At 45.1% G+C, this 24,489-nt stretch overlaps 1 protein-coding gene and 1 long non-coding RNA gene across 3 annotated transcripts in view; one reads left to right on the plus strand and one right to left on the minus strand.

Moving 5' to 3' along the window:
* The window catches only part of LOC148519782 (uncharacterized), a 75,268-nt gene extending 58,484 nt beyond the window's left edge, over nt 1-16,784 (minus strand). The window contains exons 1-2 of the mRNA XM_088476128.1: nt 15,708-16,784; nt 6,663-7,069 (exon numbers count right to left, since the gene is read on the minus strand). Of these exons, the coding sequence (XP_088332254.1) occupies nt 6,663-7,069; nt 15,708-15,766 (466 nt within the window). The 5' untranslated portion in view covers nt 15,767-16,784. The remainder of the gene's footprint in view (nt 1-6,662; nt 7,070-15,707) is intronic.
* The window catches only part of LOC148519783 (uncharacterized), a 47,407-nt gene continuing 39,239 nt past the window's right edge, over nt 16,322-24,489 (plus strand). For both annotated transcript variants that reach the window (XR_015878908.1, XR_015878909.1), the window contains exon 1: nt 16,322-16,775. This is a non-coding gene — a long non-coding RNA (uncharacterized LOC148519783). The remainder of the gene's footprint in view (nt 16,776-24,489) is intronic.

Genomic DNA, 24,489 nt, shown 5'->3' on the forward strand with positions numbered 1-24,489 from the left:
ATTGTAGCTGCGATCTCTCACAAATTGTCAATTGCAAAAAGTATGATAATGAGCCATTCGACATCAAGTGCTTAGAGACGCCTGCCGAAAGTATCTCACATCCACCGCTTACGCACAAAACCGGAAACATAGAATTAGGGATGAACCGTTCGGTTCTCAGAGAACCGAATCCACCCGAATTTCGGGGATCCCTGCCTGCCCCGAGTCCATCTCCTGAGGCAAAACCTCGCAATCTGCTGTCGGATCTTGAGGTTTTGCCTCGAGCGGACATTTTTGAAAATCCCTTTGCCTTCAATTGGATTGGCTGACAGAGCCGTCTGTCACGGCTCTCAGCCAATGAGCGTTAAGCCCATTGAATGCAGGGGAAAAACAACTAAAAGAAGATGGCGCTGTTTCCCGTGGCCAGCACCCTCCGCTGCTGACACCGCCGGCAGCCCCGCTGCTGACACCACTGGCTCCCCCATGCTGCCAACACCGCCGGCACCCTGCATTGAGAACACCCCTGCACTGCTGACACAGTCAGCAAACCTGCACTGAGGACACCGCTGGCATCCCGCTCTGCCGACACCACCGGTACCCTGCACTGAGGACACTGCCAGCACTCCCACACTGCCATTCCATGTACTGAGGACACCGTCAGCAACCCCTCACTGCCGACACTGCTGTCACAGTAAGTGTACTTTTGGTGTATCCAACCCACATTGTTTCCAACCTGCACTGCATCCAACCCACTATGTATCCCGCACTGTATTTAACCCACACTGCAACTGCCCTCCACTGTATCCAACCCACACTGTATCCCGCACTATATCAGACCCGCACTGTATCCAACCCCCGCAATATATCAGACCCGCACTGTAACGCACACTGTATCCGACCTGCACTGTTTCTGACTCACAGGTACGGATGGTACGTAGCACTGTTTTTAATGGTCAGGGAGATTTTGGGGAACTGTTCAAGAAAAAGTCTGATTGATCGGGGCTTTACAAGGGTCAGTCATTGGTGGCCCGGAACCCCCCATGAGGAAAATACAGATTGGGCAGTGAGAATAGGCATGTGCTGGGGGCGACTCATTGTTTTGAGCAAGGATATTCCATGCACGATTTCGATTTTTAGTAAATTTCTGTGTTGCATTGCTACTTTCTGTTGAACGTACTTGTGAGTTGGTTTGGCCTATGCCTATGTTGGTGAACAATATTGTGTGAGGTGGTCAAAATTGACTGGAAATGACTGGAAATAAATGTTATATAAATGTTAATAATACTGTAGGGACAAAAAAAGGCCCAAATTATGTGATTTTAGCTGTTTTTATCATTTTTTGAAAATAAATCCAGATCCAAAACCAAAACCGAAAAACAAAACACCAAGAAAAAAAATCCAAAACCAGATTCAGATCCAAAACCAGGGGAGATCCAGATCCAAAACCAAAACCAAAACACGGGGGTCAGTGCACATCTATAAATAGAATGCTGATCAAGTGGCCATCTGAGTAAGTCTAAGATGCCACACACATACCGGGTCTCCAGACATGAAGAGGGCTCTCCTGCTGCGAGCAATTTATGCACACCCTGAAAATAGTGTTTAAACGGTTAGACACGCCTGCCTTTTTCTAACCAGCCCCAGTTACTTCCCCCAAATGCTGACTACCTGTCGCTCACTTTGCGAGTGAATCCTTTGTATGAGTGTAATTGCAATTCCATCGATACGTGTGCACAGTGCGGCTTTCGCGTATATGCACAATGGCTAACAATCGCTCAATCTGCTTAAATATCGGGACTGCGCCAACATCTGAATCAGGGCCATTAATCTGATTTCTGAGATTAAAAGTAATGTGTAGCACCTGTAGAGCTTCAAGTTGCCAAGTACTGATGGAGACACATTGGTACAAAACCAAGGAACTTCACTGTGCACAAGGGGACAGCTTGTTTGGCACTGTGGGGGGAGGAAGGGGGGTTGGCTGTCACAACCAAGTGGGCGTCGTCGGGGTGTGTGATGATGCAAAAGTGTCATTGTGGCCCTACACTATTCATTACTGTGACTGCTGGCTTTGTGAAGTGGGGGATGGGTCAATGATTATGCGATTCAGCAAAACTGCATCATCGGCTGGCCGGACCAATCGCTTTACCCAGGAAGTGGATAGCCGCAGCCGGCAATCGGGTGGCTTCTAGGAAACTTGTCTACTCTACCGGCCAGCCAACAGCACACCCGAGATTCAGGAGCAGTGGCAGATCTATCATGGGTGCAGGGTGTGCAGTGGAGCCCCACCCCTCCACTCAGGACCGACCACTGTGCCTCCCAGGTGGTGTGCCGGCTCCCTATGCTCCTCAAGCAGTGCCATTGTTAGTGATGTATCCAGAAAGATGATGCCACACAGGAGCTAGCAAAGACTTTGGCACTGGGCCCGAGTCTTTGCTATCTTCTGTGCATCCTTCCGAATTTATCACCAGTAAGATGATACGTGGGAGAACGCACAGGGCGCCGATGCCCTGCATGGGAGGCACATTTCATCAGGTACGGGGGGCTGCACAAGGCCCCCCAGTTATTAATAACCCCCTGTTCAGGAGCCTCCTGGCTTATCCGGGAGAGTAGGCAAGTATGGTACAGTGTGCTTTATAAACCAGGCTCGGTGAGTACAGGAACACTGTACAGTTTATATTTACACAAATGTTTTAGTACATTTTAGGGATAGTGCTTCCAATTTCGAAACACAGGTATATAGTTTGTTCTTAAACAGATTAGAATATAGGATCTTATTCTTTAATACAAAAGCTAGAAAGGTAATCTAGTAACTGGGAAACATTTTAAGATTTTAAATCAATACCTAGAAGTTGAAGAAATGCATCACTGACTGACATTAAGAAACACAAATTGATTTTTTGGCAACTGCATTACAGTAGAAAAGCTTGTCAGTCTAATGTCATGATGTTATTATGGATTTATCATAGCATTGCATACTTCCTATATACTGAGTAAGGAAAGTTCTATGCTGTGTCTGCACATAATGGTGTAATTTCCCTGAAATCCAGGTACATCATCTCAGTAAGGATGGATTCTACAATATGACTTACTGTAAGTGACATCATTCCAGTTGATGTCAGGATAATCACCCACATTAATAATTAATTGGAACCTTTGCAAGAAAAGTGAAAAGACAGTGGTGACACTTACAAATGCATAAAACACACTGCAATGTTCTTCTGTATGTATCTTGGATGCCTACATGGAATTAAGGGACCTTACCCATAGTATTGAATAATAAATGGGTCAACAAGGGATGTGGGGGAGTGTTTTTTTTTCTATGGATGTGTGTGTCCTGTTATTGTTTTATTATTTTTTTACACATGGAATACAGCTGCCAGGGGACCCTTGATGCCCGGGCATGCTGGCACTTGTTGTTCTCCATGTGCCATCATGCCCTGGCAGCCTTGCTGGGACTAGTAATAATAACAATAATAATAATAATAATAATTACCTCCATACCCAAAGTCCTAGGCTGGTTGTCCTTGGGGGGTAGACCCACTTTGCTAGGGCTGACCAGTTTAAAGGTGGGTACACACCTGACAGATATATCTGCAGATGATGGTCGTTCATACACACTGAACAGCCATCATCTGCTTGTGCCCTCGGGTCCCGGCGGCCGGTGGGCAGGACCCGGTGACCGGTGGGCGGGTCGGGTGCGTGACCCGCCCCCTCCTTGCGGCTGCCGCTGTGTGTGTACGGGCGATCTGCAGACCGCCCATACACACCTGCCGATAGACAGATATGTCTGCAGACATATCTGTCCATCGGCTGTGCAGCACGCACTGGCCGACGGGCACCAGATACATTGGCCGAACAACTGATCGGTCAATGTATCTGTCAATGTGTACCCAGCTTAAGGGCCTCATTTATCAATGAGTTTTATCATTCACAGCGAGTGATAAAACTTATTGCATATGATAATGGTGCTCCAGCCAATCACCTCCCAACTCTCATCTATTTGAAAAATGACAGTAGGGAGGTGATTCCCTGGAGCATCATTTATTATACACAACAAATTTTATCACTTGTTGTGAATGATAAAACTCATTGATAAATGAGGCCCTTAATCTTGCTGACATTATGGCATGGGGCCCCACACACTGCATGTCTTGTTAAAATGTCACCAGCCCGTGCTGGTTCAGCTAGGGGCATATTTATAATGGGTGAAAGGTGTGCGGTGCACACGGGCCACTGGGTCCAGGAGGGCCCACACACCACACACTGCACCCAATTAAATATACTTAACACTCCGTCTGCCTGGCGCTGGCTTCAGTGCTCCAAAAATCACCGGGAAAATGGATAGCATGCGTAGTAGAGATGTCCCAGGAATGCACAATGCCAGAGTCTACTGCACCGCCGGGGGGGAGGAGGCCAGATCGGAGCCTACACACGGGCCCCCTCCTTTCTTAAAGTGCCCCATGTATTTTCCCCCCCTTACTTTTCACTACCAGCTTAGGCATATCAATTTGGGGTGCAATTTAAAAATTTTTGTTTGCATAATTGCCTGCACAGATCCTATTGATCTGTGCAGTGCTTCATTCAAACTCGCCAGCCAGAGGCAGGTCATTTATTTGAGCGGGTTTTTAGTGGTTTTGCAGGAAGTTTGAAAACAGCTGCTTAGTAAATCCAGGGTTTCTATTTCAGTAATAAAAAAGCCAATCTATACTTATTCAATGTTCATTCTAAAGTGTGGTTTCTCTGTGATTTGTACTTTAGTACATATGCAGATCAGAAAATCGCTGGAAAGCTGTAAAACCGAAGCATATTTTGCCATCAGCAATTCGCATTAATTTGCCAAGTGTGGTAATTATTTTCATTAATCAATTAAATTTTGTTTTTACAAACATGAACAGATTTTTTTCTCCAGATTTCTGGTCATAATACAAACTTATTACATAGAATGACATGAAACAGAAGTTAAAGATGACTCTGGGCCTGATTCAGAGATGGATGTGATCGCAGCTGCGATATTGCATGGAACGCAGCTGTGGATATATGCTAATAGTTACAAAGCTTACCCGAGCATAAGGATGCCCACCGTTGCCTTCTCATATGCTTACAACGTCGCTTACCTGCATAAATATCGGTAACATTGAGCGGTCACCTTGCCCTTTGCAGCAGGTCTGACCAGCAGCAGACTCGGCAGCTCTCCTGACATGCAGAGAGCTCTCATGCTGCGTAGGGGACTGCAAGGGCTAATATATATACGCCAGTGTAATGGTGTTTAAACGGCTAGACATGCCTGCGTTTCAGATTGAGCTTATTTTCAGGGTGTGCACCCCCCGTTACCTCCCCTAAACGCTGACTAGCTGTCATTCACTTTGCGAATGGGTAAACTATGCATGTGAAATCGCAAGTCAATCGCAGTGTGTGCGCAGTGCAGCTTATACACATGCGCGATGGCAAATTAGTCACTCGATCTGCGTAAAAATCGCCATTGCATCTGTCTCTGAATCAGGCCCTCTGACCCCAGTTCTTGCCAGCAATAGCGCTGTTGGTAGCCCAAGGCGAGCAGTACGTATGATTATTCCTTTGCATTTGAAAGACAATTTAACAAATATTATGCTACACTAATACCCCTTTTCCACCTAAATTCCGGGTCTGACCCGGAGTTGGAACAAAGTTCCTATCCGGATCAGACCCGGAATTTTGCCGACGCTGACTCGGGATATTCCCGAGTCAGCGCCGCTCACACCGCAGTCGGGTCTGCATAGACCCGGCTTTTGCGGAGTGAAAGTGGACGCTTGGAGATGACGTCATCTCCAAGCGCCACTGAACCCGGACCAATCGGCCGGCTAGCAGCGCACTCCAGGTCTTCGTGACCCGGAGTGCGCTGTTCCCATAGCAGGGTTTCACGGGCTATGCCCATGTTAAACCCTGCTAGTTACCTGGGTTGGATTGCCGGGTCACTCGACCCGGCGATCCAACCCTCTGCCCTTTTACACCAGGGAGCTGCCCGGGTTAACCCTTCAAAAACCCGGGTTTTAGCTCCGGTGTAAAAGGGGTATTATTCTGTTATTGTCATGTTAGGAAGGCAACAACAAATAAAAAATAGTTCAAAATTGTTTTAATCTCTGCATAAACACTTTAAATGTTTTTTTTTATATTTGTTTAATTGAAAATATTCTATATGTATTTTTTAGCTGGGCTTCTAGTTCCAAATAGATCCCAGGTGGAAGGTATCTCTATATTGGTTCTCTTATGGCTCTTACGCACTAAACGATAAATTGAACAATATGGACGATAACGATATCGTTATCGTTCATAGCGTTCAATATCACCCAGTGTTGTTCCCGACATTAAGCCTGGCAGTTCAGGGAAAACACTTAATGATATCGTTCCTGGAGCATATCGTTAAGTGTGTATGCGGCTTTCCCTGATGATTGTTTGTGTTTTGAATTACACAATAAAGCATTTGCGCATATGAATCAATGCACAATCGTTATGATTGTACATTATTGCTTCCAAATTTCCACTACCTTCTTAGCGTATAAAAGTAAAACAAAAAGAGCCATCTGCTTTCCTTCCATTTCAAGTGCACAATAAATTAGAATATCATTATCTGCATAAATTAAATATTCTTATTGTAAATTAAAATAACGCACAGTATACATGAAGGTAATACTGTACAATAGTCTTACCCTTGAAAGCTGCCCAGTGCAATGCAGTGTCTCCTTCGAAGTCACACAAATGTACTTTAGCACCTTTCCCAATGAGGTAACAACAAAGTGCTGTTTGTCCGTATTGTGCAGCTGTGATTAATGGTGTGCAGCCTTTCTGATCTTCTACATCTAATGACACTCCTGCTTTCACAAGTATGTCTACCACAGCAATGCAACCGTTAACTGTAGCCCAATGGATGGGCCGCTGCCCCGACTCAGCCTGGCTTGGTAGATCCAATGGTCCTTTACAATCCACAAAGAGCCCCATAAGTTGTATAGATCCTGCAAGAGCTGCCCAATGAACAGGTGTGTGTCCCTTTTCATCATAAATTCCCAGAACTGAAGGGCCTTCCTCTTCAATCATCTGCTGGCATTTCTTGAAGTCGCTGTGTGAGAATGATACAACACATGAGCTTGGCTACAGATGACATTGGGGTGACAGGTACAGGTGGAGTGCAGTTGGAACACAGTGGATATGAATGGAAACAAATAATACAAATGCTCACATTTACAAAAAATACACAGATTAAGGACAACTTCAGGTTTTTTGCTATTTTATGGATTACAAACCTTCCCCAAGTACCTGAACATGTGGATCTTGTGTAGGGTTGCTACATTTCAAAAATAAAAAGCTGGGACACACCCTAGCAATGTATCAATATAATGATATATCGATGTAAATCGGTAAACCCAGGCTGCTAGGGTTAACTAGCTACTTACTTTGCTTGCAGTATGTGCACATCACTCAGTAGCATAGCACAGTGAGAAACAGGCATTTATTGCCCCGGGACTAGCAGTGTGTGCAGGAGATGCGCTATTACACTTACACCCTGGAACAATGATATGTCACAATAGATGCTGGGTGGGGTATGTTCTTTATTTCCAACTTTGTTCATGCAATACATAAAAAAGGTGTTCTGAGCTTATAAGAAACATATAAAATATAAACATACTTGCCCACCCTCCTGATTTGGCTGGGAGCCTCCTGAAAATCGGGTGCCGCTCCCGGCCCCCAGGAAAGGCAGGCAAACCTCCCTCTGGCCATGTAGTAACAACAGAAGCCCCCAGGGGCGGGGAAGCAATTCACCCTGAATAGCATCATTTTGGCCCTGCCCCCTGCTTGACAATGGCAGTAATTTCGGCATTGTGTAGCAATGGCGGGGCCGAAATGAAGCAATTGCATGACCACGCCCTGCTCCGCCCACAAATGCCAGGTAAGAGATCCAGCCATGCCCCCTGCTATGCCAATTAGGCTGCTCCCCCCCGGAAGGGGCAGCCAGAATGTCGGCAACCCTGCTTATAAAGGTAATATTGCTTAATAAGCCCCTCTCTAGCGTGTTGCTGGTGACATGTCATGCTGATGTAGCTTAGTAGAACTTACTTGAGTCTTTGTAGTAGAAAATGTTTAGTGCTGCTATCACTGGCATCTATTGCATCACTCTGCCCGCAGCCCTAACTAGTGCAGCTGCACCTTGTCATCTGTGATGCCCTGCACTCCGCTGCTGCTGTCACTGCACACAGGGGCCAAGGCGGTAGTAGTGGTGCCACTGGCGGATCCAGCAACTGCACCCTAGGAGAATGCAGGGTACTTCCGGCTTTATGGGTGGACATTGTGACTGGGCGCCAGACACCACCAGACACCATAGCACCAGGGACCACAGCGGCCGCCCCTCCAATGTCCCCACAAAGCCGGGACATTTAGGCATCTATCTTTGGGACGGGTGTGGATTATTTGCTCGGACCCAACTTGTTAGACCATTAAATGGTCGACCATGTTAGTTCGACATGTAGTTTAGATAGACAAAGTATAGATAGACAGACAGTAACAATAGTCAGACAATAATATAATCGAACGGTACAATGTATGTACCGTATATACTCGAGTATAAGCCGAGTTTTTTAGCACATTTTTTGTGCTGAAAAAGCCCCCCCTCGGCTTATACTCGAGTCATACCCGCATGGTACGCAGCTGAGTAGCGTACCACGCTGTGACACAGCTGCACCGCGTGTGTAGCGCTGACCGGACGGAGTTCGGTCAGCACTAAACACTGCCAAACACACAGCCGCCGGAGCCGGCAGCTGTGTGTTTGTAGTAATCAGCAGCCAATGAGAATCTGTCAGACTCTCATTGGCTGCTGCTGCTCCCACTGCGGGAGCCGTCTTCCGTCTTCGCAGTGGTAATGGGAGAGACGTCGTCATGACGACGTCTCTCCCATAATGCAAAGCGGCCGGAGGAGCCAGTAGCAGCGTCGGGACCAGGAGCGGGGTTTCAGGTAAGTGTTTTTTTTTTTTTTACATCTCTCTCTACAGGGGGGGCTACTACTGGGGGCAGTACCAGGGGGGGATTACTACTGGGGGCACTACCAGGGGGGATTAATACTGGGGGCACTACCATGGGGGGATATTGCTACTGGGGGCACTACCAGTGGGGGGTATTACTACTGGGGGCACTACCAGGGGGGTATTACTACTGGGGGCACTACCAGGGGGGGAATATTACTACTGGGGGCAGTACCGGGGGGGGGATTACTACTGGGGCAGTACCAGGGGGGGATTAATACTAGGGGCACTACCAGGGGGCATATTGCTACTGCGGGCACTACCAGGTGGGGTATTACTACTGGGGGCGCTACCGGGGGGGTATTACTACTGGGGGCACTACCAGAGGGGGAATATTACTACTGGGGGCAGTACCAGGGGAGGGATTACTACCAGTAGCTGCTGCCTTTCCCACCTTAGGCTTATACTCGAGTCAATAAGTTTTCCAAGTTTTTTGTGGTAAAATTAGGTACCTCGGCTTATATTCGGGTCGACTTATACTTGAGTATATACGGTAATATATCAAATATGTAAGATCGAAAGGGATATAAGGGCGACACAATGTAGATCTACAACTAATAGACAATGTTCCAAGGCCCTGATTCAGAGCTGGACGCTCTGACAGAGCACTCGCTCTGAATCAGGGCCGTCCTTCTGAATTTTTAGAGTGGCCTCCTGGCAGCTCGTATAGCTGTGGGTGACCACCCACAGCTATAGCGAGCGGCCAGGAAGATGGTCGCGATGGTCAAGACCATCGCGACCATCGGGCTTGCGACGAGACCCTTGTGGTAGGGTCTCGTTGCCGCAAGCCTTGGGGTGCTTTTGGCTCTATCACAAGTGATGTCAGTGGGGCTGGCCCCAGACGGTAGGCGTTCCCATGGGAACGCCTCCGTCTGGCCAGCCACACCCACCAAAGGGGGCGTGCTGTCACTCACCATCGACAGCACGCCCCCTTTGTAGCGAGACCCATAGCGGCGGCTTGCCCGTCGCTATCCGGGTCTCGCGCATGCGCACGACGTAGCCACATCCGTCGTGCGCATGTGCACTGGGCCAACATCGACCCGCTTGCGAGCGCTCAGCGCTCCCGAGCGGGTCTGAATTAGGCCCCATGTTCGAAACCAAACAGGTAGACAAATAATAGATCGACAGTTAATAGATCGATACCACACAAATAGACATAATAACAGATCGAAATCAAATAGATCGACAGCTAATAGATCGACAGATAAAAGATCGACAGTTAATAGATCGACAGATAAAAGATCGACTAGTCCAAGATCGATGAAACTAGGTCGACAGTTGATAGATCGACAGATAAAAGATCGACGCGTTACTTTTAGACAATACAAAAAGGTATATATATCCTACATGCTGCCCGCTAATAGCACATCCGTTGACGCTACTTTCAGCTGTGGATCTACAGGTCCCAGCCAGCCCTTTCATCCATGCAAGCACTCCTGGCAATTTTAGCCCCAACGTACACCTTGCAGGCCTTGTCCATAATTGCTGGGCACCCTCATGTACTGCAGTGCACCCCTTCATCAACCCCCTCCCCCTGTGCTCCCCGCTCTCCTGGACGCCTGGACATCCGTCTAGCTTAAGACGCTGTCCACAAATAGCGCATCTCCTGATGCTACTGTCAACGGTGGAACTACAGGTCCCAGCTAGCCCTTTCATCCATGCAAGCGCTCCTGGCAATGCTAGCCTCAACGTACACCTTGCAGGTCTTGTCCCTAATTGGTCTCAATAGGAGCTATTTAGCGTCTTTGAGAAAGTGGTGAAGAATAGCATTTAGCAACTTTTTTTGGCCAAAATAAGTATTCTCATCCAATTTGGGGTACATGAAAATGTGTGCAAGCATAGTTCAAAATCACTAAACTCAAGCTTTAAAGTGCACCAAAAAACGCACCTTCAGCAAGCACCTGCAATCAAAAATAAAAACCTCCCCCATACTTGCAGACCCCCCCCCCAAGGCTATTTCACTAGTTTTTAAGATGTACCTCCACTTTTAAATAATTTTTCGCCCACTTTTTCAGTGATTTTTTTGGGTGTCCTTTGTGGGTTTTTAAGCATTTTTTGATATGTCGATCCATTAACTGTTGAGCTATTTGGTGTCGAACTTGGATTCGTCAATATTTTATATGTCGATCTATTAGCTATCAACCTATTTATATGTCGATCTATTAACTGACAACTTATTTAGTTTCGATCTTTCATTATGTCTATCATGTGTGCTGTCGATCTTCATATTGTCGGTATGCTATGTTTCGATCATATGTAGTGTCGATCTAATGTCCGTGTCGATCTCGTGTTTGTCGATATAGAGGTGCGGCCGATCTATAGTTTTGTCGACCTATAGTACCTGTCGGCCTCGATGGAGTCAATGTATGGTGGTTGATGTATGTATTGTCGATCTAACTGAGGTCAATCAGACAACCGGATACCCTTTGGGATGCCGGGACACAGACCCCAATTCTGGTACCATCCCAGGTAAACCCGGAAGTGTAGCAACCCTAATCTTAAACCTGGGATGCCAGTAGCTTCTGAGTAATTCCCCCTACCTCCAGTAATGCTATTAACGTTTTCCTGGGATTAACAAAAATTGAGGGCTGATCAGGGCCTGATTAAGACTGCTAGACATCGTAGGCTAATACACTTGTAGCGCCCCTTGTAATGCTGTTAAACATAGAGCCCGGGGGCCGGACTCAGAGATGGAGGCTTTTGCACAGAAGCTGAGTCTTTGGAAGCAGCTGCTGTGCAAAAATATACTAATGCCTGCAAGAGGTGTCTGAATGAAAAAGACGCGACTATTGTTTGCAATGTTTGCAGCATCGGCCATCTGAGTGAGCCTAAGCTTACTTAGCATGGCTACCTCTTGCCCGCTTGCGAAGCCAGTAAATATGCATATGCAGACACTGGCCTCAGCACTCCCAGAAAATGGGGCAGCCACACCCCGTTTTCTGGAAAAGCTGGCAGCGCCTCCTAGTCCCCACCCCTAAATGGCCGCAGCATGTCAATCATGTATGTGAGCTTGCATGACTCATTCTGCACATGCACAGTCCTCCCGCCATCACAAATGTACCCAAGCTCTGAATCAGGCCCACAGTGCATAAGCATACCCAGGAAATTACCATTCATACTGCACATAATGAAGTTTATACAACTGACATGTTTGATCTTGGCATCTTATGATCTAATAATGACTGTGGACTTTAGCTTTTGGGGAATGCGGGGAAGGCTCTAAAGATAATCACATGCAGCTCTTCAAGCTACAGATGGCGAGCTTTTAGCAGTAAGTTACATGGTCACATTGCCACAGTCATCTGGTAGTCACTTTAAGAACTACCCTGAACATCGCCTCAGAATGGCTGATTGACTAACAAGCTTCTGTAATAAAGCTGTGTGGCTGCCACCAACATGGAATTGTTGCCAACTGCATGAAGCCCAAGTCCTGGCACCCTAGCAGGGCCTGAACAGGGCTCTATGCCTCTCTGTGATAGACATCATGATACCACACAAAGGGGCTGGGGCTGTCCAGAGCGTCCTTAGCATGTTTTGAGCAGCTCTCCAGGCTACAAGGTGCATGCCTGGAGCATCCCTTGGATACTCCGGACTAGGGAAGCCAATCCTGAGATCGGGATCGGCGGGATCCCAGTATTTTGGCCTAAAAAGCCCGGAATTGGCCATAAAAGTTTGTTTTAGATACCGGGCAGCACTGAGCACCTCCAGCAAAGTGCTCAGATGCTGCCCGGGCCAGCTCCCCCTTCCCCCGGCTGGGCGCACTGCACAGCGTGATGTGAGGACACAGGTCACACTGCGCAGCCCTGCGCCAGCTGCACCGACCACCCACCCCTTTACAGGACACCGCTGCTGCTGAAAGCCCCGCCGCCTGCCACCATAAGCCCCCGCCGCCCGCCGGTAAGTGACTGCAGGGGCTAGGTGGGGGGCATTTCCTTTTTAAACCACCCCAATCCCGGGCATCCCAAGAATCCCGGGATTGAGTTTTTCTCAATCCCAAATAATGGGATTGAAAAAAAAACAAAACAGGATTGGTCTCCCTACTCTGGATGGCTTTGCAGCAGTACTACTGGCTGCAGGGTGCCTTTCAAGAGATGGTGCCACCCCAGTGCCTTTCACCCTGGGTGTTGGCACCACTTGCACATCCCTAGTTACAGCCTTGCACACTAGGCTGCAGCATAATCAGCCTAATGGTTAATCAGGCACTGGGGCTGATGTAAGCTGGTCGTAATTGCTCACGATAGGTGTCTTCAGATAAAAAGAGTATGTTCACTCATATGCAGAGTTATATGCATCCCTGATGATCAAAATAAGAATTCTTGGTTTCATGGCTGTCATCAATGTGCCCTGTTGCTAGTGTAAAATATCGATAACAACTCTATTTTTTGCTATTGCACATTTGTGAAAATTCTAGGAAACTCTAACTGTGCAAGCGCGAACATAGGCGTGCGTACTGCATATGCAGTTGCGTAGTGATTCGGCATATGGCTGCAATCTCTTTTGCTGCACCACAGCCACAGTTTTAAGAAAATTAAAAGGAAGACTCTGCGCTAGTCAGGGGCTGCTCGAGGAGACAATGGTCCGACCTATGGTACGTTGATGGTGGAGTGGTCGGATTCACCAGTGGACTTGAGGATTTATCAGATATGCAAAGCACCCGCAGGATTTGCTCAGACTGTGGCACATTACTGCACAAGGGGAATGCCTAAACTGGCATTTTCATATTTTCCTAATTCTGTAGTAAATTGCATCTGCATATGAATAGCGTCCACCTCTGAATCAGGCTCTAAATATTGCCCCTGATAATGCCCCTCCAGCCACAAATGCATATGTGATGAGATGCGTATGACTCACCATCACCCAGATTGTGTGTGCTTGCCACCGTGACATGCGCAGTGTGAAAGCATATATTAGATTATTTCATGTAAACCTTTGTTCATGGATAGTGTGGTATAAGTGCACGTGCACCCCTCAACACCTACCTTTGTATCAGTCTTTCTTAGGCTAGATCAGTTCTCCCCATTTCAGGCTCTGGTAATAGTTACCTTGGCATGTAGGGGGAACCTCTATGATAGACAAGGTAAATCTCCCATGAGTACTTATTTGCTATTACGTGAGTGAGGGCCATGATATAATTTTGCGTTACCAAGTGCCACCCACCCCAGTAATAGCCTAGTGGTAGGGACTTGATAATGCAATTCATGTCCCTGCTAATTTGGTAAGTACGGTAAGATTGTCAGACCCACTTTTACCATGACACAGTTCCCAACTTGTGTTTTCCAACTTGCCTCTGGATCTTCTGAAAGCAAGATAGGAAAAGTAGACAATTATTTTTTAATGTTAATAGGTGCCCCTGCGTATGCAGGTTATTGGTATTTGATAAGCAGCTGACACGTGTGTATTAGCGCACTCAACACAAAGTCTCCCTTTATCTGGGGTTCTCAGTGGTAGATTTGGTACATAAGAACCTACTAACCGTTTCCATGTCAGGCTTCACCTCCCTCACAACTTTGACACCCAAACAGGCCAGCTTTACTGTACACAGAATCGTTCTATATTGAGCTCACATGCGCTCAGCATCTCTGAGTCTACCCTGGGTTCCGGAACCTCTGTCTTTGGATACAAGCTCAGGACAGTCAGGAACTTGAATGCATGAACTTAAATGCACACTATTCAAGCACTTATAGGACTTCAGCAAGTAATATTTTTAAACCCAGGTGAGGTGCCTTGTAAGCAAAGTAAGTCACACACACTTATACATTACCTGTGAGTTTTTTAAATAGAACTATTCTGTTACATCCTGTAAAACTGTAATTTCAATAAAGTGAAAAATAAATTAATGCTGAAAAAAGGACATTTTATGCCAGACCTTTCTAGAGAGCACATAATTCAGAGCAAACTGTGAAACATTCGATGCAGATATGCGATTTCTCATATGCACCATACAGACTATGTACTAATGCTTCAATTTCTACTACTTGTCACTGTAATAATCCTCCCCTGTTATTGTTATGATATAAATGGGTCTTCTCGGATACTTTAAAAACCCATTAGTCCCCTTTTCTCCCTCCTAGGGACACACATGCACAAGGGTCATTAAGCTATTTATCCACTATTATCTGAGGTCTCCTAGCTAAAAAGTCATTTATGGGCCTATAAAATCACAGCATGAAGTTTCACATGTAATGTGTGCACTGAGCTATTTTAGGAAGTGGTTTTACATGGCTGTGCCCCATACAGTCTCCTCATTGTATCATTTATAATCTAAAATCATGGGACAGAGCACTTTCATGGTTGCTAATGGGCATATGAGCAGAGCACATACAATGCTTGTTTGAATTATGTCCATAATGCATAGAGTAACTGAACTTTCATTATAAAGCCAATGTTATTTATCATATATAAGTGACACACCTAACACTGTACTGTGCATAACTCCAGCTACAACACAGAAAATCAGTTACTGCCTTAAGGCAGGTGCACAGGGCCATTGCTGGACTGTAGAACAATAAGGATAATATGTTCCAACAGTATCTTAATACATTTAATTATACAGTAAATGTCCTGTATTTAGTTACAATAAAGGTAGGTAACACAACAGAAAAGTGCAAGATAACAGTATTCAGAGTTAAACAGGCAGTTGTACATTACATCATGTGTTCCAATATAGTGATTTTATACACTTACCATTCCCTGACTGCCTGGAATATATCTGCTGTACTGGCGCTACTGCTGGTGCACTCCATTCCGACTCCCTCCGCTGTACCTGACCCCAGAGATCGCGACAGTATCCCTGTTACCAGTGCTGTCACCTTACCCTGTGCACTCTCTGCTGCTGTCACTTTCTCCTGTCCACTCTGCTGCTGTCAGTGCTGTCACCTTCCCCTGTGCACTCTCTGCTGCTGTCACTTTCTCCTGTCCACTCTGCTGCTGTCAGTGCTGTCACCTTACCCTGTGCACTCTCTGCTGCTGTCACTTTCTCCTGTCCACTCTGCTGCTGTCAGTGCTGTCACCTTCCCCTGTGCACTCTCTGCTGCTGTCACTTTCTCCTGTCCACTCTGCTGCTGTCAGTGCTGTCACCTTCTCCTGTCCACTCTGCTGCTGTCGTCTTCCCCTTAGCACTCTCTGCTGCTGTCACCTTCTCCTGTCCACTCTGCTGCTGTCAGTGCTGTCACCTTACCATGTGCACTCTCTGCTGCTGTCACTTTCTCCCCTGTCTGCTTTCTGCTGCTGTGCTGTCACTTTCTCCCCTGTCAGCTGCTGTAAATTTCTCCCGTCTGCTCTCTGCTGCTGTCGCTGTCTCCCGTCTGCTCTCTGCTGCTGTCTGAACTGTCACTTTCTCCCCTGTCTGCGCTTTCAGTGCTGCCCTTGCTCCCTTGTCTGCGCTTTCAGTGCTGTCACTTTATCTGTCTGATTTCTTATGCTGTAGTGTCACCTTCCCCTGTCTGCACCCTGTGCACTCCTTGCTGCTGTCAGTGCTGTCTCCTTCCCCTGTCTGTACTCTGTGCACTCCTTGCTGCTGTCAATGCTCTCTCTTTCCCCTGTCCTCAGTCTTCCCCGGTGCAGGAAAACCGCTGAGTAGTACGGGGCAGAGCGCACAACTGTCTTATTTCTCCTGCAGGAACTTCCAGCTACTTTGTAGACAGAACAGGAAAGAAACTGCTGAGTCGCCGACACTGCTGGGCTGACCAGTCCTGTGTCACCGCACGGTGACTCGGTCCTGCATGCCGGGACTGGCTTTGTATCTGCTGTATGGTAGGTAAATTGGAGGCTTCCTGTCGGGCTGGTGTCCCAGCATTACACGCAGCAGTCTCTATCTCCGGGGGAGCTAATCACATAGCAACACTGTGCGGCTCACCAGTAACCACAGTACACACAATAGCATCAGTGCTACAGCCCTACACAATAACACGTGTACACATAGCATTGCAAACACTGTGGCCACCAGTAACCATAGTACACACAATAGAATTAGTGCTACAGCCCTACACAATAGTGTAACGCTCTCCAACATGGTCACATGTGTGCACATACAGTAGCACGGCAAACACTGCATTGCTAGTACATGCATAGACTAATTCAGTTCATTATTATATAAAAAATATCAACCTTTTTCAATAAGATAATCTCAAGAGTGATCCACACAATGAAGTAAAGTACATACAAACTTGTTTTTTCTATGTTTATTCTACTAACAAACATGGCAAAATATAACAAATTTGAAGAGACTTGTGGAAAAGTGAATAAAACATGGAGTTCCCTGTTTAAAATGAATTTATTTATATAGTTTAATTGATCCTTAATGTATTTTTTTGTGTTTTAATATATCAGACTGCAGCAACCTCCTAGAAGATAACTGGGGATAATCACAAGGTGGTGATATTTATTATATATTCTCAAAACTTGACTTTTTTATGAAGCTGTCTAATGATATTATACTAGTTAGAAAAATTGTGTTACTTATACCCCTTTTCCACTGCCACAATAAACCTGGTTATTGTGGCTCGGTTTAAAAGGGTCTTTGAAAACAATCCTGGGTCGAGTGACCTGTGAATCTGAGACTGGTCACTACCAGGGTTAACCTGGGAAATACTCAGGTAACGGTGTAGTATAAATGGCACGACTCGAGTCACAATGACCCAGGTCATGCCACAAACCAGCGGACTGGCTGGCTTCAGTAGCACTTGGAGATGGCATAATCTCCAAGCGTCCATTGTAGCGCCGGAATACCTGGGTCCGTTGTGAGCGACTGGACTCGGGAAATAACCCTGATCCTGACACCGGTGTGAAAGGGGTAAAGCTCGGTACCGACCAATGCTCAGTGTCCTGGGTTGGAGCCAGGTTTTTGCTCGGAAAAGGGTATTCAGGGGTGTATCTAGGGGGTCTGAGCACCCCTGGCAAAGTATGAGACTGGTGCCCCCCACACTGTTGGCAATAGGTAAACAGACACCGTGGTGGCTGTATGGGGTGTGATTGCCCCCCCTCGTCATCCCTCGTCATCCTGCGCTGATGCTTCTGACTTAGAGATCAGCAACAGCACACACTTTTGAAAGACAGAACTGGCTGCGGGTGGCACTACGGGGTGGAGCCGATGCCCCCTCACCAGTTGACACCCCTGGCGAGTGCCATCCTGGTCAATAGGAAGATACGCCCCTGAGGGTATTAATGACTTTTTGTTAATTCAGATGATGTGATCATCATCCCTCTAGTGGATGGGGTCTGTATAATTATGTACTTGACCAATATTTTATTAAATTGTATTGGTGATAAAAAAGGGAGATAATTATAACACAAAATATAATTCAGATTTTAAGGTGTGAAAACAGAAAATGTTACTCCTTCCATATTATTATCAATATTATGATTTATTTATATGGCGCCACAAGTGTTCCGCAGCACCTTACAAAGTACATAAACAAATAGGTTGACCAGTGACTAATGCTGGCCATACACCTACACGACCAGCATGAGATCAGACTCATCATACGATTTCCCTTCGATTCCCCGGAGCTCCCTGGCAGTCCCGGCAGCATGTTTGTTGTTTTTCTTAGCACAGGATCTGTCGTATGATCGATCCTGTGCCTCGCATGCTCATTAGGGAAACAGTCATTGAAATGACTTGAATTGCTGCACGATGATGGATTGCATTAACAAAATAAACAGCACGATCTGCACACGATACGATGGAACATATGGGCTGCACATCTGATCATAAGATCCGATTATAGGAGCTGCGGGAGCGCACATCGGATCTTATCTTACTAAAATAATACTCGATTTTCACAAGATCCAACTTGACTCATCGAAAATCGGCAATCGGCCCGAAATCGTGCAGGTGTATGGCCAGCATTACAGTACAATACAATACAGGATGAGGACAAGGATAATATATATTGCTATATTAGCGACCATAACACCCAGATAAGCATCACAGCATAAGCAACCAAGGGCCATATTCAATTAGTGGCCAAAAGCAGTTTTCTGCGATAAAGTATCGAAAGCGACGTCATTTCGCCATGCAAAAAGTTTCCTCCGTATTCAGTTCTGGAGACTTTTTCGCTAGTGTGGAAACTAAATGCAATGGAACCGGCGAAAAAGTTTCGCCTATGAATAGGTGTCGAAAAAAAGTGCAGAATTGGGGTTTGGGGTGCAAACTTTGGAAAAACCCCCATGCACCCTTGGGACAATCCCACAAAGGTAATCTGTCAAAAAAAGTTTAAAAAATACTTTAGACCACCCCAAAAAAGTACTTTCATTTTGGGGGTGAAAAAGTCCAAAGTTGGGGGACGAATTTAAAAACTTGCAAAATAGATTCCAGGGGGGTCCCCAAGTATGCCCAAGGTGTTTTAAGTTTGCAGGTGGTTGCGGAAGGTGGATTTTTGATGTTTTTTAAAACTTCACTTTTGCAACTTTAAAATGTGCTAGCATCCATTTTCGTGTACCCCAACTTTGCTGGGACTACTTATTTTTTGCAAAAAAACCTGCTAATTGCTATTTTTCACCACTTCTGCAAAGACGCAAATTAGCAGCTATTAAGTACCCCAAATACCTTCAGCAGGCCTATTCGGGGGTATCTATAGTGATCCCCAATGTCAGTGCATCTTTTGGGCGGTGTCAGGCTGATTTTCCAAAATCTGACAGCACTTTTCACCTGTTTGCGTTTCGCCGGGTTCCGTTTTCGCCGATTTTTAATTGAATACGGGGATAAGCGGGGACGAGCACGATACTTTTTTTGCATGGAAAACCAGTGATGTTGGTGAAAGTCCGGCATGCGAAAAGTAGGGGACTTTTCGCGTCTAATTGAATATGCCCCCAAGTGTTAGGTGCCCTAGTGGGGAGTAAGCAGTAGATGAAAGTAAAGTAGGGAGAAGCACAGGTAGAGGACCCTGCTCGTAAGAGCTTACATTCTAAAGGGTAGGGGCAGACAAACAGGAGTGACACAGATGGGGCAGACAGGGAGGAAGGAGCATGTAGCAGCAAGTTAAGATGAGTGTTGGAAGGCTTTGATGAGTATTCCAGTCTCTGGGGCCCATTTAACACCTGTTTTCGGGAGTTTACCTCAAATACTAAGTATCCCCCGGATGTATGAAGGAGGGACCGCAGCAGGTATCTCCGATACCTGCTGCGATCCCTCCATTGCCGCTGGCAGCCGCCTCCCCAATAGGTTTCTATGGGGGATGTGATGCTGCCAAATGTATCAATATCGGGAATGCTTCGCATTCCCGATATTGGCCCCAACAGCTAACGCCATCTGAAGATAGCGTTAGCCGCTGTAGTCTATGGCAACTTACTGCATAATTAGCCAGGGGAGGGATCTCACGGAAGGAATCAGTATGAATTACCGCCGGATGCAAGTACCTAACCCTAAGCCCCCCCCGGGTGTCCTAAACCTAACCCTCCTCCCCCCCCCCCGCGGCTGTCTGTGCTCGGCGCCTGGCATCACTTCGATCGGGATGCCTGGTGCCGGTCTCCCGGCCTGTCATTTAACCCTCGCCGGGATAAAGCAGTCGGGAAGCCGGCCATCGGGATTACGGCCACCGGCTTCCTGACTGCATACCTCACGGAACCCTCCGCCGGCAATGAGAGCCACTCATGTGCAGTCCGCGGGACTGCGCATGCACAGCAGCCCGGACTGCCCTCCGGAGACATCGCAGGGATGGTCTCCTTTCGGAGCCTGTCTCCCTGCATGTCCTGGATAATACATCCAGTAGATAGGATCGCATTTTGCAATGCGATCAGGGACATTACTGGCATGCCCTGATCGCATTGCAAAGCGATCCTTGATAAATGGGGCTCTCTATCTCCAATCTGTAACAAGATCAAATACACTGTTGCAATTCAAATAAGACAGCTTTTACTTGCATACACACAAGGGGTCAATTAAATTAGCCTCAAGTAGACTCATTCTGCAAGTAAGTGCAGCCATATGTGTAGCACGTACGGTAGCTCCAAACTCATATTGTTTTTTCACAGCCCTATAGGGCTGTGTACTAAAGTTCCCGCAACCATGGCGAGATGAAGGGGAGCTGACGTGCCCTTATAGGCTTTAGGATAGATCTTGTCCCAAATAGATTATTCTCCTGCAACTGACTGTAACTCAGCAATATCAGTGCTAAAGTAAAGTATATATAGGCAAATATTCCCTGGTGCTTTATGTAATGGAATAGATATTCACCGTTGCTCACACTGCAAATGCTACCGTTTGAAGAGATAAATAGACCTAAAGATTTTTAGGTCTTAATATAACAATGCATTTATGGTTATGGATAATATTGTGATGTTATTGATTGGCTTTTAGGAGTGTCTGTCAGTTGTAACGCGTAATTATGGGAAATAACAGTAGTCTATGGAGACTGTAGATGTGTGTTACTCAGGAACTTTCTGAAAGTAACATCACTTACACTGGTGAGAGGGGTCAGAGTTTATACCAACTTTAATTACTTTTCAAGGTAATGGTATAATTTGTATAATGTTTTACAGCATTCTACTTCTATGTTTTATTTCATGTTCCCAAGAGGGCAAAACACAGACGCACACACACATTCACTTATTTCAAATCAGCACATTATATAGAATACTTTTCATATTTTTATTTATATGTTTTATTTGCAACCTACAACACTTTGGGATCTATTCATTATCACATAACCTGCTTAGGATAAAATTAAGTTTTGGGGCCATTCATCATAAAGGTAACACAGGAGATAACTCCTGCTTACCTTACTCTCCCGGAATGGCCCGCTGTTCATCAGGCTCCGAAAATACAGTATTTTCGGAGCTTGACTGGGGGAGCATTCGCCATGTTCAGACCGCAACCCGGCCCTTCCCAATATATTTGGTAACATAATTAATTAGGATTAAAAAGTAAAGTTATATTACAAATGTTCCTACTCAATAACTTCTAAAGTGGCATTGCAACGGTTAAATATGGTGTGCATGGTAAAGTTACTTTAAATCTATTTAAATTAATGAATTATAGAAGGATGAGAGCGCCATCTAGCAGCACCATATGAGCAATGCAAATTAATGATATTCCATCTACAATAAGCTTAAACTTTCTCTGCAGGCTTTTATTTCTGTGTTCAAATATGGAAAGATATAGTGGAGATTCATATTAATTAAATACAAAAGTAAAATATGGAAACAGTATTCCATAGATATACAGCAGCCCAGCAATGTTTCAATAAAGACAAATATTTTTAGCAATATAAGCACATTTTTTATTATTATTATTATTATTATTATTATTATTATTATTATTCAAATAATAATAATAATAATAATAATAATTATTATTATTATTATTATTATTATTATTATTAACATTTAGTTACAATACAATGGTTGGAAAAAGTATTTAATCCCTTAAATTTTAAGTTTTTCTGTGTTACAAATTACATTTACAGATTGTTCCAGTCAGTGTTTTTATAGTGAATCAGTAACCTCTTAAAATAAATTTTCAAGCTCATAATTCATTATTTGCCTGCAGATTTGTTTTTCAACTAAAACTACAAACTGTATAAGTATGCAACCCCTGTGCAAACTCTAATTTTACATACTTGAAAGATATTACGCTAACAATGTCAAAGATAATGCCCTAACAATCATTAAACAAGGTCAGGTTTATGGATAAGAGACCCTCTAGTTCAAATAACATTTGTCATACTGCGAATCTGTAGGAAAGCTATGAAAAAGAAAACCAAAGAGCAATGTAAGAAAATGAAAGATAAAGTTATGGACATGCACAAGATAGGAGAAGGCTACAAAATAGTTTCCAACTGCTTGGATATCCCAGGGAGCACTATTGGATCAATTGTGAAGAAATTGATGTTGCATCATACCGCCCAGGCATTGCCTAGACAAGGCCGTCTCTCAAAACTCAGCATCAGAGCAAGAATTATACTTGTGAGGGAAGCCAGAAAGGGGCCAACTATCACTTTGAAGGAGCTTTAGAGTTCAGTGGCTGAGACTGGAGTAAAGTTGCACCAGTGAACCATATCACAAGCTCTGCATACATCTTGTCTATATGGGAGAGTAGCTATGCAGAAACATTACTGAAGAAAAACCACATCAAAGAATGTCTGGAGTTTGTCAGAAAACATCAGAGTGAAGCTGCTAAAATGTGGGATAAGATGTTGAAGTCAGATGAGACAAAAATGGAACTTTTCAGCCTCAATTAAAAATGATAAGTGTGGTGCAAACCTAATGGCCCCTACACAATAGATGATATTTTGAATGATTTGGCCTATTGTGACGTATCGGAGCGACAAATCGTTCAAATCATCAAGTGTGTACGCACTATGCGTGCTCCCGAGCATCATTCATTGTATCTTTTGTACATGCAGGAAGAGCTGTCAATCTCGTTAACGATTCCCCGCAGATCGTGCAGTGTGTATGCACTACCAGACGATCAGGCGATATGGTTACATTATATAGTTAACAATGTAACCACCAAATGATGCAAGATATATCGTTTGGACGTTTGTTAGATTGCACAGTGTATATGCACTAAATCATTTGTCCGGGAGTGCAAGGGAAATTGTTGACGACATTGCATCGTTTGCAAGTCGTCTAGTGTATACAGAGCCGTAGCTAGACTTTTTGGTGCCCTGTGCCAGAAAGAGCATTGGCGCCCCCCTCATTTTTCAAAGGGACATAATACACCCAAAAAAGGGGAATGGCCTAATGGGGAAGGGCCAGGGAAGAGATAGGGGAGGCCAGGAGATGTTGGGGATGAAATAAGAGGAAGCTACAAGTGAGAATGATAATAAACAGAAATTTGACAGGCCCAAACAGCGCCCCCTGACCTGTGGTGCCCTGTGCGATGGCACCGGCCGCACTACCCTAGCTACGGCCCTGAGTGTATACCTAGCTTTACACTGAAGTATGAAGGTGCCAGCATCTTGTTGTGGGGATGCTTTTCCTCAGTGGGGACTGGGCATCTTGGAAATGGAAATACAAACTAGTTCTACTAATAACTACATGTGCATATCCTTAAGGATCAATATATCTTAATATATCCATTTTGTGGTATCAAATATCCTTTTGGATTAATTACCAACTGCAAAAAGTGGTTTAATCTTATTGAGTGTATTTATGTATAATTTTAATGCTACATGGTTGTTGTTTTTTTTATATGTATGTGATTGTTGAAAATTATTTTTATAAACTGAGATGTAATTAATAGGGATAAGTAAAGTTTGGAAATAATCAAGGTGGTGACCCAAAAGTGTTGTTACGGTGCTGTAAAAAAAACAGGAAAATGCAATAAAACACACCAATAAGGGTAATATTTGAGATCCAGTGAAGGATAATTCCAGGATGTTTAGAAAAAGTGTAACAGACCACCAGTAACAAATAAGAATCTGGATTGTAGAAACACATACTGTATGTCTGACTTTAGAAACTTCAGGATTACACTTGAAAACACAGTGGTATACTTAAGTAACGACAGAATGATGCGCATTAT

Source organism: Taudactylus pleione, unplaced genomic scaffold (assembly GCF_031769625.1).
Source record: "Taudactylus pleione unplaced genomic scaffold, aTauple2 ptg000183l, whole genome shotgun sequence".
NCBI lineage: Eukaryota > Metazoa > Chordata > Amphibia > Anura > Myobatrachidae > Taudactylus > Taudactylus pleione.